The 15,789-nt window shown below is 40.6% G+C and overlaps 2 protein-coding genes across 2 annotated transcripts in view; one reads left to right on the top strand and one right to left on the bottom strand.

Annotated features, from left to right (window-relative positions):
- Positions 1-965, top strand: part of Ttc30b (tetratricopeptide repeat domain 30B) — a 2,646-nt gene extending 1,681 nt beyond the window's left edge. The window contains exon 2 of the mRNA XM_021178412.2: positions 5-965. Within this exon, the coding sequence (XP_021034071.1) occupies positions 5-330 (326 nt within the window). The 3' untranslated portion in view covers positions 331-965. The remainder of the gene's footprint in view (positions 1-4) is intronic.
- Positions 966-7,046: 6,081 nt separating this feature from the next.
- Positions 7,047-15,789, bottom strand: part of Agps (alkylglycerone phosphate synthase) — a 98,442-nt gene continuing 89,699 nt past the window's right edge. The window contains exon 20 of the mRNA XM_021156099.2: positions 7,047-10,784. Coding sequence (XP_021011758.1) covers positions 10,663-10,784 — 122 coding nt within the window. The 3' untranslated portion in view covers positions 7,047-10,662. The remainder of the gene's footprint in view (positions 10,785-15,789) is intronic.

Below are 15,789 nucleotides of genomic sequence, written 5' to 3'. Positions count from 1 at the left end.
AAAGGAAACTATGACTTTGGCATCTCTCGGGTTATCAAAAGCCTGGAGCCTTACCATAAAAAGCTAGGCACCGATACGTGGTATTATGCCAAGAGATGTTTCCTGTCCTTACTAGAGAACATGTCAAAGCACACAATCATGCTAAGGGACAGTGTCATTCAAGAATGTGTGCAGTTTCTAGAGCACTGTGAACTTTATGGCAGAAACATCCCTGCTGTCATAGAACAGCCCTTGGAGGAAGAAAGAATGCACACTGGGAAGAATACAGTCACATATGAGTCCAGACAGTTGAGGGCTCTTATTTATGAGATAATTGGATGGAATGTGTAATTATGGCCGACAATGACTTGTATCATGAGGACTTTCTATGTAAATTTTCAGTTTTTCCTGTATCTAGCTTTTGCTATTTGTATTTGCTACTTGTGAGACTTTGTACACTTTAGTGTAACAAAACTATTAGATATAACCTGCACTTTTAGATCCTGTCAAGTGAGATTGTGGAAGAACCCAGGCCCTAGAAGGTACTTTGGAACTTTCAAAATTGAGAAAGATGTTGTTTCTATCATGTTTCCTCCATTTTTGTTTGGTTTTGATGTATCTTGGACAACCTTTGCTATTATGTTATCCAGGGACCAGACACTAAATTCAGAACTTAGTCGTCCATAACGTCGTCTTGTAATCACTCCAAGGACTGATTGTGTTTTCTCTTTGCACAACTCCCATGATTTTATAGAGAATTTAGAGTGTTTGACAATTTTCCAATACAGATATAATAATTTGTCCAGATTAAATTTCTTAGGTAATAAGTGGTTTTGCTAGTTTTCAAGATTCAGTAAATTCACTTAATAAACACTAATAAATACTACAAAATAAATAATGAGAAAAGAAAATAAACTTCTGTGGTGTTTAGCTCCATGAATTAGTGATTTGAATTTATGATCAAGTCATACTATTGCTGTTTTTCAAGTATTTTATTTATATTTATCTCTCACGGTAATCAGGACCAGAGGTAACCAGAGAACTCAGGTTTTCTGTTTATAATTCTCTCATACACTACATCCTGAATGCCGTCTCCCCTCTCACCACTCCTCCTAGTTTTCCCCACAACCTCCCTTCTCTATAGTCAAAATTCTTGAATTTTGGTTTCTTTTAAAAAACACAGAAATATTCTAAGAATGTGTCTTTATTTTAATCCAAGGTGTGGGAATGAGGGCCTGCTTCACAGCAGCTGACTGTGATTCATGCTCTAACCAGAAGCAGGTAGTTCCTCTGATTGTGTGACATTGGAATTCTGGGAACTTTTCAGAGGGTATATAAATGCTAGGACCCTGATAGGCAGGGTCAGTGGTAGTTCGGGAGAATTGTGTGTAGTTTGTTTATTAGTAGTGCTTAAAGAAGAAACAAGAAAAAAAGAAGTTAGATTTAGATATCTCTCTTTCTCCTTTCCCTCTTTCCTATCTAGTGACAGAGGGAAGAATCTAGGAGATAAAGGGTGGGAAAAAGAAAAACCCACACAGTAGTGAAAGCTAGCTGCACTTCTCCCCCAGATCCAGCCCTTCTCCTCTCCCCTTAAGAAAAGAGCAGGCGTCCCAGGGATATCAGCCAACACTGCATAACAAGTTCCAGTAAGACCAGTCACAAAGTCTCTTATCAGGGCTGAGTGAGGCAACCCAGTAGGAGGAAAAGGGTCCCAAGGACAGTGGAAATAGTCAGAGATGCCCACCCCCCCATTGTTACAAGTCCCACAAAAACACCAAGCTAACAACCATAACATATTTAACAGAGGACTTAGCACGGACCCACGCAGGCTCTGTAATTGCCGCTTCAGTGTCTGTGAGCCTCTATGAGTTCTGCTTAGTTGATTCTATAGGCCATGAATAACTCACTTATTAATTATTACCTTTGGCTGCACAATTTTGAATATAATGCTGTTTCCTTATTTTAGGGTGCTGGGTACAGAAAATTTTACTTCATTGCTATTACCATCCAAAATAGCCCATTCCCACTATTGATGAAAAGGTCCATCCTGGAATGTAAGTTGATATATTCACTGTTTCAATCCATGACTCCTAGTAGTTTTATTGGCTTCCCACTGAGATCTCTGCTCATTCTAATCAACTTATTTCCTGAATCCTACAAAAACAAACAAACAAGCAAACAAACAAGCCCTGTTTCTCAGCCCCTTGGTTCTTATCTCTCCATAAATGGACTCCAATCTGACCTGGTTTAGAAAAATAGTTATCAGGTTAAAACCACATATAATTGTGAGTTTTGAATTTCTTACCTACATATTCAGCAGTTTCTTGGGTTCAACCAAATTCTTTTCTACTGACAGACAAAAAGCCCCTGCTGTATGTGAGGATGACTTTTCTCCTAGGCGCTCAAATTCTATTAGCAAAGAAAATCTGCCTCACTGTGCAGTCTAATGCTTCGGGATGAAGGCATCTGTGATAATGAACTAAGCTGCTATCATTTGGCAGTCCTAGATTGATCCCACACTGGAGGAGAATCAGTGTTTAGTGGCCTCTAAAAAATGCATCCCGCAGTACCTTCTACATCTCAAAAATGTTCTTTGATAACTTCTGCTGTGGCAAGTTGCTCTGCTCCCTCTTAATTTCCACATTCCCCTTAAGAACTGGAAAGTAAATGAGTTGCAATCTTATTTTCAACAATCAACATTAATTTTTCCCCCTATTTCCTCTCAGCTTCTTTTCTTACAAAAAGAAAAAAAAAAGTTTAAAGTACTGTTAACCAGTAAAAAGCAAACGTTCTCCAGATTCCCTCTGCAGACAGGCCGGCCTTTATTCGGCCAGTTTATTTACCCAGGTGCTGTTTTGGTTTGCGTGTATGAGTGGCTTAATTTTTAGGACATAAAAGGCTTTTCAGAGCAGTGTTTTAGCCCTTGCAGCTGAGCAGTTAGGATTTCCTGGTTAGCAATACAGCCTGGTAATTCTGCCTACTCTACCTCTGAGTGAAGGAATGCAGCTCAATCAAGGCCATTGTCTCCTTCCTTACCCCGGCTCTCCAGAGACTTTAATGACAGCAAATTCTCAGGAGCCAGGAGCCTGGAGCTGAGGCCCAGGGAGAGTGGCCTTCTTAATCTTCCTGCAGTATTTATTACGTTTTAGTTTTAGCATATTGATTCAAAGAATTTTTGCATTTATTTATTCAGTGAGTGCAAGTGTATATGTGCCGTGGTGCTTGTGTGATGCTGAGAAACTTGCCGATTCTTAATTCTAGAATGACTTTACAATGCCAGACCCTCCCCTCATGATTTGAGTGGCAGTCTCTACAGCTGGCACAAAGCACGGTTCCTTGTACATACACAGCAGTACTAAAAACACTTTTCTTGACAAAGGGGAATGAGTCCCCTCTCTATCTAAAGCTTTGCTGCTTTAAGATGTCTTTGTAAGACAGACATAGTCTATTTTAAAGGGCTTGGATAACAGCCCTGGGTCTCTAAATACACAGAATTTGAGCAATGCTACCAGAATTCTAGGCAAAGCTCTAACTGTGGGAGTCACAATATTCTATGCTCAGTTACCCACAAAACACCAATCAAACAAAAGTGGTGGGAGGCTGAAAACAAATCTTTAACTGGTGTGGCCAAGCTAGGAAGAGGAAGGAACTTGTGACCCCAAGTTCATCCTCAATGGGATAACAAGATGAGACTTTAATGGCTGGAGAGGCTTGGAGTTTAACAAACGGCAGGTGCTGTTTCAGGCCTGAAGTCTCCTGGGTCGTTTTCTAGGTTCTGATTCTACGAAGGGTTTGGGAAAGATGCCATGGTTATCAGCCAAGGCAAGCAACTGGACTCTCTAAGATCACTCCTCCAAGCATGGTGGCGGGTCTCATCTGAGATGGGGTGACCTGCAAAACTTGCTGTTGATCAGCGATAGTTTCAGAACCTTGTCAAAAGGGTGTTTATCCATCTTGAAATCCAAGGTAACTTCAGAAGAGTGACCAAGAAGGAAAAGAGTTAAAAAAAATGGGGGGCCAGGGACCAGGGTAGAATGGCCGGCACCTTTAATTCCAGCACTCAGGAAGCAGAGGCAGGCGGATCTCGGTGAGTTTAATGACAGTCAGTGTTAGATTGGCTCCCGGTGCTACACACGTATCAAAGGATTTGGATTCAAGACACTGCTCTTTGAATGTGGTCTCTGGTATAGCACGGATGGTACAACAACACTATCTGTGTGAAGGTTGGATGTACAGGAGTAAACTCATACCCATTCACCAGAGGCAAACCACTAGAAACCAAGTGTACCACCAGGAAAACAGAAGTGGCTCGTCTGCAACGAGGCAGCTGCTGCACAGAAGAGGACACTTGCTCTCTAGGGGTGTCAGACCTGGTTTAAAGGAACATCTCAGATGGAACCCTCACAGAATTGTCCTGACAGGTTGCCTCATATTAGGATGCCTTGTATATGATGGTTGTGAGTTGGATGTTTTCTTCTGGTTACCACTGTTGTGGTAAACAGCACACCCGAAAGCAGGAGACAAGAGTTTAGTTCAGCTTACAGTTACAGTCCAATGCTGAGGGCAGTCTGGGCAGAAACCTGGAAGCAGGAGCTGATGCAGACTATGGAAGAATGCTGCTTACTGCCTTGCATTCCCATGGCTCATTCATCCTGCTTTTTTTATGGTAAGTATCCAGGACCTCCAGCCTAGGGCGGAAATACCCATAGTAAACTAAACCCTCCCACATCAATCAACTTAAACAATACACCACAGTTTTGTCCACAGGCCAATCAGGTGGGAGCATTTTCACAATTAAGGTTTCCTCTTTCCAGATGACTCTAGCTCCTGTCCTGACAGCTTGTAGCCATTTGGTACTTTCAGTCTCAGGCACTGAGACCTAATTACAAGTCCCCCTGAGTAGCACCAATGTGTGTGCTACTCTGGTCACTAGAGTAAGTGCATTGTTAATGGGTGCTGCCATGTCAGCTAATTAATAGGTGGCCTTTTAAGAGCTTTGTCCATATCGCTCTAAGGATTTTTTTAGTATGTGTATGTATGTGTGCAAGAACACAAACACACACAAGTTCATGTGTCTAAGTACTTTTGTGTATGCATAAAACCCTAAGGCTGATGTTGAGTCTTCAGTTGCTTTACACTGTATCTTTCTCCATTTATTTACTTTGTGTAACATATGGGTATGCTATCTGCATGGATGCCTGTGTACCACAAGTATGTCGTGCCCATGGGGGGCCAGAAGAAGGCATCAGACCCCCTGGAACTGGAGTTGGAGACAGTTGTGAGTCCCATGTAGGTCCACTAGAAGAGCAACGAGTGCTGGTAACCACTGAACCATTTCTGAGAGTGGATGCTCTTGGCAAGGTTTAAATGAAATCACAAGGAAATAAAAGGTTCTGTAAACAATGATTGGTTTTAGAAATGATTTATTTGTTCCCAGCACATCTTTAAAAATTACACATGGGCATTTTTGTTTTAGAACAAGACTAAGAAAACCAGTGAAAAGAACTTCTAAACAAACACTAAAAGCATGGTATCCAGACTATGCATTGAGCCCTTGTGAAACAAATGGCACGGCTCAGTTAGCGTGACAGGCTGTGCTAGAACCTCAGGGATGTCACCTCCCACTACACATCCACTTTTAGACTGTAAGTGTTAAGGGGAGAACTGTTGCCTACGCATTAGTTACAGCAGTATAATGGCTTACATATACATTTTATCCACATGTAATTCCCCAAAAATTACAATACTGGCAGAACATGTACTGCCATGGAGGAAGACTCAGGATAAGGTATTATTCAAGTTAAGATGTATCAGAGCAAAGTATTTCACAGGCCTAGTTAAAGGAAAAAAAAGCAAACCCACAAAAACAAACAAAAGAGCAAAGCTGTAGAGAACACACCTACTCCTCACTGGATTTGTTGCTATTCAGGAGCAAATGCTCATTATTCTGAAGGCACCATCACACACAAAAAAGACGGGCACACATGATATGAGGGCTAGAGACCCTGCCTGCCACCAGGCTTTACCCTTTGGGAGCTGTGTGAGCAAAGCCAAAAGCATACAGTGGGTGTCTCAGGGCCCCTGGGGTGGAACAGTAGGAATGAGAAGTAGACACTTATCCCACAGACTCATTAGCTGTTTGAGTCTAGCTTTAGCATGTAACTGACTGGAGACAGATAACCTAAACCAACTCTGAACAGAGCTTGTGCATACAGTCACCAAATTCTACCGTGTCCCAAAAAGGAAGAGCCTTGAATTGCTAACCATCGCTGTCTTTACAGAGGTGCCTTCTCTCCTTTTAAACTGTTTCATGGAAAAACAGACAAATCCCAACAGGGCACTGTGAGCTTTTAGGGCATAGTGTTTAAGTTGTCACTCAACATATACCTATTTACTGAAACTACCCTGCTATAGGCAATCCAGAACCTCTGTGTACAGTCAAGGGGATGGAGGTGTTTCACAGGGCACACGCTGTGCTGCTGAGAAACAGCACACACCGGCTGTTTTCCAAATGGCATGTGTAACCGCGCACGCGCAATCTATGCTCAAGATTTCTTTCTCCTGTTTCCTTGCTCTCAGGAAGCAAACCTCTAGTATCTAAAAAAGCATTTCATCAAATAATGTATTATTTTATTTTATCTTTAAAAATAAAACAATATTCCTTAGGGGAGGCAGTCTTTGCATACTCACAGAACCAGGCGTAATTCTGTGAGGGTTCTTTGGCTCAGGTATGGTACCATCTGTGATCTTTACCCCTCCACTAAGGAGCTGACCGCACTCAGAAGATGAGAATGTCCACTGGGATGCTCCAGGTTTGAAAGAGAATGCTTGAGAATCACAGACTCAACACCACCTAGGAGTTTAGTCTTGGTTTAAAAATAACCAGAGACTGATGCAACTTAGCTTATGATTTAGCCAAAGGGATTTAGTCATAGTTGGGTTGTCTAGACAATGCTACATTAGCAGACTTATAAAAATTACTTTCTACTTTCAAATCTGGAAATACAGATTTAAAAAGTAAAGTTGAAAACATATGCATACAGAAGAAAAAACAGCTCCACACTTCCTTTGATTTAAAAAAAATCATCGGCTCATGTTCATTTTATTGATGGTGTTTGTATAATCTCTTGACATTACACAAGCAGTTTGCACAGTTAAGCTTCACACTGAAGATGAACACTATTTGGCTTAAGGGACAGAGAGGTGGGTTACATCCTTCATGTCAGACACACACTTCAACAGCTTAAGGAAACCTTTTATACTTTCAGGATTTTCTTTTTTTAGTAAAGAGAAACTGGTAAGAATTAAATGAATCTGTAGGCAGATGGCTCATAATGGAGCATAGAGCCCTGAGCCAAGCCAAGGCAGAGAACTCGGAGCTCTTCAGTCCTAACCTGCACCTGCTGCGCTCCCTCCTTTTCTCCTGTTAAAAGCTGAGCCTCTGTCAAAATCAAAAATCACTAAAGATTAAGTGATGGGGGGGGGAACCCTCAAAATTACTAAAACTGTTGACCCCGTGTCTCAAGCTCCTCAAACTGGAGATACACCTTCCACAGACAGCATCTGAGGCCGCCTCAAGTGTTGTGACTGCATGGTGTGAGGCAATCCCCCTGCATCATTTTGTTCCCACAGTGCTACCAAAGCTGGCCCCATTTGGAGCAACACACTTCAGGTTAGCATGTCAGAGTTTCTCTGATCAGTTACACTTAGAAGCTGTTGGTATGAAAGAGCATGACAAAGAAATATCTCTGGGATTAACATGCAGAAAGGCTTTTTCAAACACGTCAACTAGGACTGTTACAGTGTTCTGGAGGGGGAAAGGAGGGTTCCTAAATTTGTTTATATCTGATATAATATACACACCAATGGAAGCTTATTTTTTATTGAGCTTTTGTTTCCCAAAATACACCAACAACACAAATATGCACACCAGAAGGCTTCCAGATTCATAAATAACCTCAGGTCAATAATCCTATTATACGTAAGCATTTTGAGTAACAACCTACCATTTCTAAAAAGACCATAGTTTAATCCTTTATTCTGTAATAAAATGTTGGACACAAGAAACATGTGGTCTCCACAATTCAGCTAACGGAGATGCTCAAGGACCATAGCATTAAGACTCAATTCACTTATGCACCACCACACATGGATGCAGCAGTTTCTCCAAGGTCAATACAGCCTGTCTGGTGAGTCTTTAGTATCTGACTCCATTTCTCACTAGCAGCAAGTTCCCATTCCCACTGAAAGCCCAACCTGCATGTGACGCCATCAGATTTAAGCAAACTATTACACATATGACTAACTTGGGAAGGACAGGTCAGTGTTCTAGGCCTCTGATACCCAACAGGCTACATCTTTTCAAGACACTACTCTTTGAGTTAAGATGCTTCAGAGAACAGTATTTTCCTGGGCTTAGTTTCATGAAGCCATGCGCAGACACTTCTGAGAGAAGAGACAAGGTTTAAGTGCTTTGTGCATATCAGTGAACTCATGTTCCTTCGCAGACACAGTCTACAACGCAGCACCTCCCAGAAGTGAGTGGGAAGGCTTCCTGATTTGCAGTAAGAGTGAAACACTACAAATGAACATTCGTGTGTTCCAAAATGATCCCTGCAGAAATTATTTAAAATATAGTAACCATTATAGAATCAAGATTGGTGAGGCCTCCATACACAGAAAGGGAAGCAAAGACATAAACTGCCAACTGCCATAAAGCTCATGTGGTATAGGAACCAACCCAGCAAGCCAGGTGTTAGTTACAATTACAGTACAGATCGCTGAGGCTGTGAAAAGCTGAACTCCTTGAGAAAAACGTTTTAACAATCACATGCAAGGAATTGGACCTCCTAATGAAATTATTAAAATGACTACTTGGAAACATGTAGACACTTGCAGTGAGATGTTGGAATCTTACTAAATGCTACATTTCAATTACCAATTAGAGAATCACCTTCATGAAGATGCATTTTATAAAGAATCTTATAATTCTAGAAGCAATCTCCTTGAGTGTCCAGCTATTTCAAACCATCAAAGTCTTTAATCAAAGATCTGATGTAAATTTTATAATTAAAAATAAATCATCAATAAAAAGGCAGCTTCCAAAAAATAAATATTGAGTTTTTGTTGTTAACCTAATACTTAATATTGATTTTCCTACAGATTTAAATTTGTTAGTTTGAGGCCAATTATAATAGTTAAAAATTATTTACTATTTTGAAGTCTTAAAAATATTTTGTCAATTTTAAATTTTCGCTGTTCTGTTTAAGGCTACTTAAGATATAAAAGGTATCAAACTGCCCCAACATATCTGGAGCTGTTGCTACATAGACAGACAGTGTGTCCTTTTAAAGGATCGTCTGCATTTTGACTTACATCATCTGATTAAATATTAATTTTAAAAAATTATCAAAAGTTAGGTATTGCATTAAGAAAAGAACCCATTTCAAAACATGAATCAGGAACCTCAACCGACAGTGATTTAAAGCAAGTGTTCCACTTATTTCAATATCCAGTTTTGAATGTAAAAATGTCTGCTAAATGTGATTAACGTTCTCCTTTTTATTTAAGAAATAGGATATTTCAAACTTGTGATTATGGCATATGCAGTAATACATTTTTTTTTAATTTAGGTTAAACCAGTAATTCAAAAAAGCATTAAACCATTATTAAGAATTAAACTGAAAATATTTTTCCATGAAAATTTATCAGGCTATTTGTGGCTAATTAGAAAAAAAGATTGTTGTCATTGAAATTATTGAGACTTTGAGTCAACTAATGACTATTTTTTTAGCCAAATAATTCTCTACAGTGGAGACAGCAGGCTCAGAAGACTTTCCTTTGCTCATGCTGCGCTGCGTGTGCAGCTTGCCAGGCATGGGGCAGAAGAAACCTGAGGCCGGAGGATGGACAATGGCCTTCACTTCATGGTACAACCTGCCCTTCACGTGAATTAAGTCAGCTGTTTTTACAAAGCACGCTATGAACGATCCAGGACACAGCTATAGTTGACACCTCAGTGATACAAATACAGCTCACACCCTCCTAGGAATAGACACGGAGGACAAGAGTGTGTCTGCTGACAGAGTAATTTATATGTTGGCAATTTAAGTTTGTAACATGTATGCACTTCAAGCAAAGCTTAGGCTGAGCACCTTATACAGATGAAGGCATGCTAGTAACAGACTACCAGCTCTGTCTTGCGTGTCCTCCCCAATGACCTACTCACAGGAAAGTATGCTTTTAACAACATACACAAATATCTCTCACCAGCAGAATCTTTGCTAGATTATCTGCTTTAGAGAAATGTGTAAGAAAGGACAGAACAGAAGAGAGGCTAGCTGAGCAACGGATGACACCCTCTGCCTCAGCTCACCGAGAGGAGGAGCATGTAAAACAGCTGGCAGCATATTCCTCAGATAATGGGCAGCCTTGTGCTGCCTGACTAAAATCTGAAAGGACAACCAGTTAGTTGGCTATAAACTGGTACACCTAACAATGAAGCCCAGGAGCGCCATCTGTCAATCTATAGATGTGGAAACAAAGCACAGAACAAAAACCAACTCATTTTAAACCAACAAACAAATGTAGCTGAAATACAGTCCCATGATAGAGTCGATTACTGGTATAACCATAACTGATGACTTTTAAAACGTAACATTTTTCATAATGATATTAATGGAGTTATAAAAGATTTCTGTTTCCAAAGATGTTACTTGGGTCCACATATTCCTTGACCGACTTTAGCATTCCAAAGCCGACATCAGAGATGCTCTCCTTTAGCCACTGCTTTCGTAGCTTGCCCACTGGAAAAGAGAATGAAAAAGGCTTCAATACACACCTTGACTGCTGGAAACCAATCAATCTTGTGACCATGAGTGAGCAAACACTGTGTGATAAATGCTTTTATTCCAAAATGAGCAATGCTTTGCTTTATTTGATTTATTGAGCCCACCAGACTATCACGCTCATTAAGCCCGATGCATTCCCAGGGGAAGTCTCTGCCCCACAATGTCTCCTTTCTCTGGAAACTATGAAATGGAGACTGAAGGAAGTGTGGACTGAGATTACAGCCTATACAAATAACAAGATGAAAAGAATAGTGCTTATCAAAAGAGCCTAACCCTTGTCATAACTACCCAACAAGCCCAAATTCTGTAGAACATGAAGCTTACTGAAGAAAAGTATCATAGAAAAAATGAATCTGTTTGGATAGACTTAACAAAAATGACAGATCTTTAAAATACTTTAAGAAATACAATTAAAAGAACCGAGAAAATTTGACTCAAAAGATTCTGGGGGAAAAGACCTAGATATGAATCTTTTCAAATGAAATTCTTTTCCAAGTGCTTTAAAATTAATCTGCGGACCCCGGGTAACAGACTCACTCTTGCCGTTGTTCTGTCAGATCCAAACGTTTTGTTTTTTGGTTTTGGTACACACAAAAGCAGGTGCCTAGTCTGTATTAAATTTAATCTCCTTTTGTGAACTGTCAGTATTACTTTTTTTCTTGTTTTAGGGCTTACACATTTGAGGCAATGAAGTATCACAATAATTAGCAGCGTTAATCATTTTTAAAGGCAGTAGAGAAAAAATAAAACCTTTTCTACCCAAAACTTTTGTGAGGGGCAGATAAAAAAAATTCTGTCAACTTGCTTTGGCACTGAAAGCAAAAATAGTTTATTGACTTTAACATGACAAAATGGGTGTTTTAGTTTACTTTAGGGCTATTTTCAGTGAGCACTTCTTGAACATATGTGTTATTATAAAATAACCAAATTCAAATGGCCACTTTGCACAAATGTTCATTAATGATCCAAAGTCATCAACAAAGTCTTAATTGGCCAATGAAGAAATGCGAAGCCTTTCATTAAAGTCTTGGGCCTGTCACTCTGAAGTGTACTCCCATTTGTCAGGCTGCAGCAATACATCACAGCACCTGCCTTTTGGAACCTTAAATACCATGTCAGCTCAGCTCAAAGAAGATTTCAGGTCCAGTTTTCTGGGAAACCACTATATCATCATCTAAATAACCAAATGGCATGATACTTCAGAGAGCAAGCTATCTGTGGTTGGCATCAAAACATCAAAGCGCTGTGCTGCTATAATAGAGGAAGCTAAGTTTAGTGGGGGTAGGGGAGGGGATCGGAAGTTCAAAATGGAAGTTTCTGTTTAGAGATTCTCTCCCTCTCCCTCCCTCCTCTCCCTCTCCCTCTCCCCCTCCCTCTTCCCCTCTCCCCCCCCACACACAAGAACTCCTTACATAGCCTCCACCTGCAGATCTCTAATAGGATCATTTTCACCTTAGCACTAGGCTACAACCTGAGCTGTTTCATCTGCAAATGGACTGATCTATTCAATTAGAACATCCTACACAAGTTGAGAGTCTGTGTTTCTGGATTTGCTTTGAGATAGATAGATAGATAGATAGATAGATAGATAGATAGATAGATAGATAGATAGATAGATCGATCTGACTTAGGGAAGGTGCTAGCCATGCTGCAGCAGCTCAAGGGAGACGGATGAAGAAAGTCAGCACCAGTCTGCACGGTTATCTGTAATATAGCTTCACTGAATGTGTCCTGTGGTTATGGATGTAATTGTCCTGAAAAGACGGCAAACAACTGCTCCAACAAGATGGAGCACATTAGAAGCTCAGCAGGACACCCAACAGCTAGCTTGTCTGCCTGGTTTTACACCTCCAGTAATAATGCAATTCCACAAGGAACTGAACCATTGTCTGAGAAGCCACCCAACAGCCATTGCATACTTAATGAAGTCACTCACCAAGCACTGGAAAACAGAAGGTGCTTGGAGTGCATCATTAGTTCTGTCAGAAGGATAATTTACACATCTATCTTGTCAAATTTTCTATGGTTTATATTTTACAATAATCAATCTAACATACATTTGATTAGTGAACTAGTAAGCAGCAGGGGAGAAGCATAGCTGTAGCCCCTCAGAAACATGTCTGATGAAAGAATTTAACCCATCGGGGGTACTGGTCTGTGAACTGTTCTGATACTGCTAACAGAAATAGCAAAATCGGGACGCTGGAAATCTTGACTTCCCCAAGTAAAGGAACTAGAAAGCTTTGGTTTTGCTTAGCAAATTAAGCCAACTGCACTGTAGAGTGAGTGTGCTAGGAGGACGCATAGTTAACCAAAGCATCCCATGAGACTTGCTAATTAGAGAGTAACTAGGAACAGTCCTGAGATTCTGGAAAACTGTACGGCAGCCTGATACATCCATACATTAAAGCAGCACAGGTCTAAGCCCAGAAGGAAGTGGCTTCCAAGCACAGACTTTCATTACGAAGCTGGACCACATGTACTCCAGAAAATTCTTAGCTTGCTTGATATTCATCCATCAATGGCCATACTCATCCATACACATGTGACATATATGCTAAACTCATGTAGTAGCACCTTAAACATTTGCACAGCTTATTTTCTGAAAAGAAACAGTTCCTTTATAGAGCACACCCTATCACACGGGAAGAAGGACTGAATGCTACAAACAGCAGATATGACAACTTCTACAAGCCTGCTATGCAGTGGGCACTGCACTACACAGAGGCGTGTGGCATGAAAGATTAGCCGTTCCACATGATTATCTACATGTGCTGTTGATGGCTACTTGAGAATCTAGTGGCCAGGGACATCTTTTCTTGCTTAAACTAAAGTCTGACTTCCAACTGTGTCTGTCTTATAGAGTGGGGAAAATAGGAGATTCAGGGATGTTTCTTTGAAATCACTTACTTTACACAGCTCTTTGGACAGATTCAAGGAATACTGTGTTTTGTTCACTTGTCCGTAACCACAGTTCTGGGCATGGGCAAAGACAGGTAGGCCCTAGGGCTCGCTGGCTTGATAGTCTAGCACAGAAGGCAAATTCTAGGTTCAGTAAGAGTCCCCATCTCAAAAACTAAGGTACAGAGTGAATAAAAATGATACTCAATGTGAACCTCTGGACTCCACGTGCACACACTGGCATATGTGTACATATATATATATATATATAGCATGTGCACGTGCACACACACACAGGTTAACGGTGGAATGGTATTATATGTTTAAAAAAACGTGGACATGATGGCTAGCCTGACCCACAAACATTATCTGGAACTCCTCTTTGTGGCTTCAGACTTAGCAGAAACTACTAAATAATTCTATCTTAAAAGGAATAAATCTGAGCCAGTTGAACACAGAGGTATCTTTATCTAGATATGTTTAACTTGCTACTCAGTTTGATTCTAAGGGCAGAAAGACGTTTATAGATTTTTTTTCAAAAGAACAAAATGAGAGGACCAGCATACAGTGCAGTGGGAAAGTGCTTGCCTAGCATGCTACAAGGGTCTAGGTACTTGGTAGAAGGGAGGAGGACACAGAATGAAGTGGACCAGAAAGAGTAGAAAAGAACTGGCTAAAACTGAAGAACAAAAGCAGAATTAGCAAAAGCCAAAAGTAACAGCTACTCTTTCAACAGCCACACCTTGAGAACTCAGGGTATACAGGACATGTCCAGCATGCACAGGCCTGGTCTTAATCCCCATCATCACAAAATGAGCAACAACAAGCAAAACACTACACTCAACACACCCAAGTACCAATTCGCCCTTAAATGTGTAAATCATATCTTAGAAAGAAAATCATGGAGACTTGGTTTTATAGGAGGACACTAAGGAATGACTTTTTAAACTTTCCCTCCCTCCCTCCCTCCAGTGTATGGTATATGTGTGTATGTGGAGACCAAAAGAGGATGCTGGGTGTCTTCCTCTATTCCTCCAAGGCCCTCTCACTGAGTCTAGTGATCATATTTTCTCAGCTACAGTAGCAGCCAGCAAGTCCTAGAGATCCCCCTGTCTCTGCCCTACTCAGAGCTGGGCTTACAGAAGTGGATCAGATACCCAGTGTGTTATATGAGTGCTGGTATCTGAACTCTGATTCTCAGACTATGCAGAAATCATTCTCAACCACTGAGCTATCTCTCTCTAGTCCCCATAGCTTCTTATTCTTCCATTACTTAGTAACTAATGTTAGGATGGATACCCAATATCTCGTCAGATGAAGTTTGGGCATTCTAGAATCTGTTAGGTACTAATGAGAACAACAACAACAACAAAAAAAAAAACAATGGACAACTAGACCGAGTTATTCAGTAGACTGATAATGTCTCTTAAAAGGAGATTCAACTTAGAAAGTGCTCTGACTTATATCTACTTGTGCAGTAAAGCACACTGTAATTGGTTGCTTCTGGCAAAACTGCATACTTCATAAATGCCAGGCAACTGATCGCTACCCGAGAAGTGATAGCATCTAGCCTGTAAGAGAATCTAAGATGGGACTATGATTCTTCATGACCTCGTAAAAGAAACTGAATGTTCAAGCCCATGAACACTACAGTGTTATATGGGTTTTCTCTCATTGCTGACATTTAAAATGCCTGTTTTCTTTCTGTGTTGTTTAGTGGGTTTTCTTGGTCTTCTGAGACCAGGTCTCGGTCCTGTCATCATCCTGCCTCAGATGCCTGAGTACTGGAGTTATAACAATATAATGTCTACCATCACAATACTTGCTGGCAATGTCAGTTTTTGTTGTTGTTTTATTATGCTAAGGATTTGACTATACAGTATACCTAATAGCTCTGAATATTTGAATAGTTCTTTTGAGACTACAAACTGAAAAGAAGTTTCAGTAATGAAAGTAAGAATTGGATTCAAAGCCGGGCGTGGTGGCGCACGCCTTTAATCCCAGCACTCGGGAGGCAGAGGCAGGCGGATTTCTGAGTTCGAGGCCAGCCTGGTCTACA

Source organism: Mus caroli, chromosome 2 (genome assembly GCF_900094665.2).
Source record: "Mus caroli chromosome 2, CAROLI_EIJ_v1.1, whole genome shotgun sequence".
Lineage (NCBI taxonomy): Eukaryota > Metazoa > Chordata > Mammalia > Rodentia > Muridae > Mus > Mus caroli.
The sequence above is the reverse complement of the archived record's forward strand: the minus strand, read 5'-3'. Positions and strand labels throughout refer to the sequence as shown.